General features: G+C 50.8%; 1 protein-coding gene across 1 annotated transcript in view; it reads left to right on the top strand.

Annotated features, from left to right (window-relative positions):
• Positions 1–369: 369 nt before the first annotated feature.
• GAB3 (GRB2-associated binding protein 3) overlaps positions 370–3290 on the top strand; it is a 34493-nt gene continuing 31572 nt past the window's right edge. The window contains exon 1 of the mRNA XM_014532370.1: positions 370–390. Coding sequence (XP_014387856.1) covers positions 370–390 — 21 coding nt within the window. The remainder of the gene's footprint in view (positions 391–3290) is intronic.

Below are 3290 nucleotides of genomic sequence, written 5' to 3'. Positions count from 1 at the left end.
TGATTTAGCATGAACATTATGCCGCATCCTACTCAGGTGACTGGGTGCGACAGTTCTTTTTCCTTTCTGCTCTGCTTGCCTCCCGGCTCTGCTGAACTCCCTGCACTTACAGCCGCTGTGCCCTCAGCCCCTTCTTCAGTCTTAACTCAGCCATCGTTTCCTCTGGAAGCTTTCCTAGACCCGCCGATCTGATAGCGATGCCTCTCTGTGTGTTGCCATAGCATTTTGGCTTTCCCTATCGTAGCGCTTATCTCACTGACTGCAATTGTCTGTTTATCCATCTGCCCACTTCCCCTGCTGCCCACAAGGCTGTGACAGGGCCTGTGGCTTGCTCACCTCCGTTTCCTCAGTCTCTGCACAGTGTCCAGCATGTTAGTGGCCTGGTTACAGGTACTTGTTGAATGAATGAGTGAAAACCAGACTTGTCCATGTCATTCTCCTCTTTGCACGCCCACCTCTCCTGGTTGACACCCCTACTGGCCCGCCCAGTACCCTATGAATCCACCCATTTCATATTTCTTCTTTTTTAAATATATGTTTAATTGGTTTCAGAGAGGAAGGGAGAGGGAGAGAGAGAGAGAAACATCAATGATGAGAGAATCATGGATCGGCTGCCTCCTGCACGCCCCACACTGGAGATCCAGCCCACACCCCAGGCATGTGCCCCTGACCAGGAATCGAACTGTGGCCTCCTGGTTCATAGGTTGACACTCAACCACTGAGCTACACCAGCCGGGCCCATTTCATAGTTCTAACCCCCTCCTCTTCACGTATTCCTACCAAAGTGGCCTTTGGAAAGTTTGGGGTAGCCCAGGCTCCCCATGAAAACTTTCCTTAGCAGGCATATGTGACATTCTTTCGTCCCCAAGGCCCCTTCTTTGGGCCCACGTTGTCACAGGGAAGACCATCTTCACAGGGGACACCAGGACAAGGCCTTCTGCTCCTGTTTGCCTCAGGCACTGCCCACATGTCTCGTCTCCCTCACTCCAAACCTCACAGGGACTCTGGCGCTCCTTTCCTCATGGTTAGTGTCTCCACTCCATTCAGTGCCATGTTTTTGCTACAGGGATTTCTTGAAGCATTCATTTTGCTCTCCCTCCTGGATTCCTCCCAGGAGCATACACACATGCTGTTACTCCCCCCATTTTTAAAACAAGAACTGCCCTAGCTGGTTTGGCTCAGTGGATAGAGCATCAGCCCCGAGGACTGAAGAGTCCTGGGTTCGATTCTGGTCAAGGGCACATCCCTTCGTTGCAGGCTTGATCCCTAGGGAGCCAACCAATCGATGTGTGTCTCTCACATCGATGTGTCTCTCCCTCTATCTCTCCTCCTCCCTTCCACACTCTCTCTCAAAAAAAAAAATCAATGGAAAAATATACTTGGTTGAAGATGAACAAAAATCAAATATTTTTTTTTTTAAAATTGAAACAAGCCTTGATCGGTTTGGCTTAGTGGATAGAGCATCGGTCTGTGGACTGAGGGGTCCCGGGTTCAATTCCGGTCAAGGGCATGTACCTTGGTTGCGGGCACATCCCCAGTGGGAGGTGTGCAGGAGGCAGCTGATCGATGTTTCTCTCTCATTTTTTTAAAAATATATTTTATTGATTTTTTACAGAGAGGAAGGGAGAGGAATAGAGAGTTAGAAACATCGATGAGAGAGAAACATCGGTCAGCTGCCTCCTGCACACCCCCCACTGGGGATGTGCCCGCAACCAAGGTACATGCCCTTGACCGGAATCGAACCCGGGACCCCTCAGTCCGCAGGCCGACGCTCTATCCACTGAGCCAAACCGGTGCTGGCTGTTTCTCTCTCATTGATGTTTCAAACTCTCTATCCCTCTCCCTTCCTCTCTGCAAAAAATCAATAAAATATATTTTTTAAAAAATTGAAACAAAAATAAAAGAACTTCATCACACTGCTTTGTCTGTCTTCTGAGTGGCCAAGCGCCTCCTCAGAGCTTTATACTGTCCATCATGGCAGAACCACGCCAGGGCTCACCTGCTGGGCACTGCTTTCCCCTCTCTGGCCCAACCCGCCATGGAACAACCCAACTGCCCTCCTTCTGATGGGCGCCCCCTGCCACAGGCTCAAAAGGGCTTTTTATTCTGAGGCATAACTGCAGGTCCTTTGTGCCCATGGGCCTTCCCCTCGTGGGTGCTTTATCAGATTCTCTGCTGCCTCAGATCTTGTTTCCTGGGCAGGGAGGGAGCTGAGAATACTCCACACGGTGGCTTTTTCTTTCCCCCTGGTCTCTTGGTCAAAGCCGGTGGGCTTATAAATGTGTCAGGCATCAGCTAGAGATATAAAGGACTTCCTGTCCCAGTGGTCACCATGCCTCCTGGCAGAACCCCGCACTTCCTGCTGTCACACATGCCACTGCACAGAAGCGCAAACCACAGAGCATAAATCTCTCCACTTGCATTTGCCAACTGCAACATCGGGCCCCTCCAATGGAAGAAAGCCCTGCTGTCGGCCCGTCGGCCCGTTACCCTAGTCTGTGCCCCATTCTCTCCCGCAGAGAGCAAGCCACGTGCTGGCCACAGGCTGGCCAGGTGGTGGGCACTGGGCAAAGGGCACCTAACAGAAAAGATAAGGGACTCGAGGAACATCCTCATTTCTTTCTCCCTGCCTCCAGGAGACAGCACGGAAGTTTACAGATACTGAGGACTCCTCAGAATGGTGTGGCTACGGCCCTTGCCAGTTTGGCTCAGTGGTTAGAGCGTTGGCCTGCAGACCCAAGGGTCCCGGGTTTGATTCCTGGTCAGGGCAGGTGCAGGAGGCAGCCAATTGATGTGTTTCTCTGTGTCTTTCCCTCTCTCTTCCCACTCTCTAAAAAAATCAATGGAAAAATATCCTCGGGTGAGGATTAACAACAACAACAACAAAATTAGTGTGGCTATGGTCACTTGCAAATACCTCTTTCCCCAGGCCTCATACCCCAAGAGGTAGCTATCTATTTATCCGTTGGAATTTGCATATCTTCTTGGGACTGTCTGCAGCAAACATTCTAGGTCAAGGGTGAGTGGGGAGCCAAGGAGGCTTAAGTTCCTCCTCAGTAGCTCCAGTGGCCATTCTCTCAGTGCTGGTTTCTTTGCAGCATCATTCTCCCCCCCCCCACCCCCCAATATTTTTATTAATTTTTTTTTTTAGGAAGGGAGTGGGGAAGAGAGAAACATTGATGCGAGAGCAAAGCATCAATTGGCCACCTCCTGCACACCCCCTACCAGGGATCAAGCCCACAACCCGAGCTTGTGCCCTGACTGGTAATGGAACCAGAAACCTTTTATTT

The sequence above is a fragment of the Myotis brandtii genome, unplaced genomic scaffold (assembly GCF_000412655.1).
Source record: "Myotis brandtii unplaced genomic scaffold, ASM41265v1 scaffold889, whole genome shotgun sequence".
Classification (NCBI taxonomy): Eukaryota; Metazoa; Chordata; class Mammalia; order Chiroptera; family Vespertilionidae; genus Myotis; species Myotis brandtii.
The sequence above is the reverse complement of the archived record's forward strand: the minus strand, read 5'-3'. Positions and strand labels throughout refer to the sequence as shown.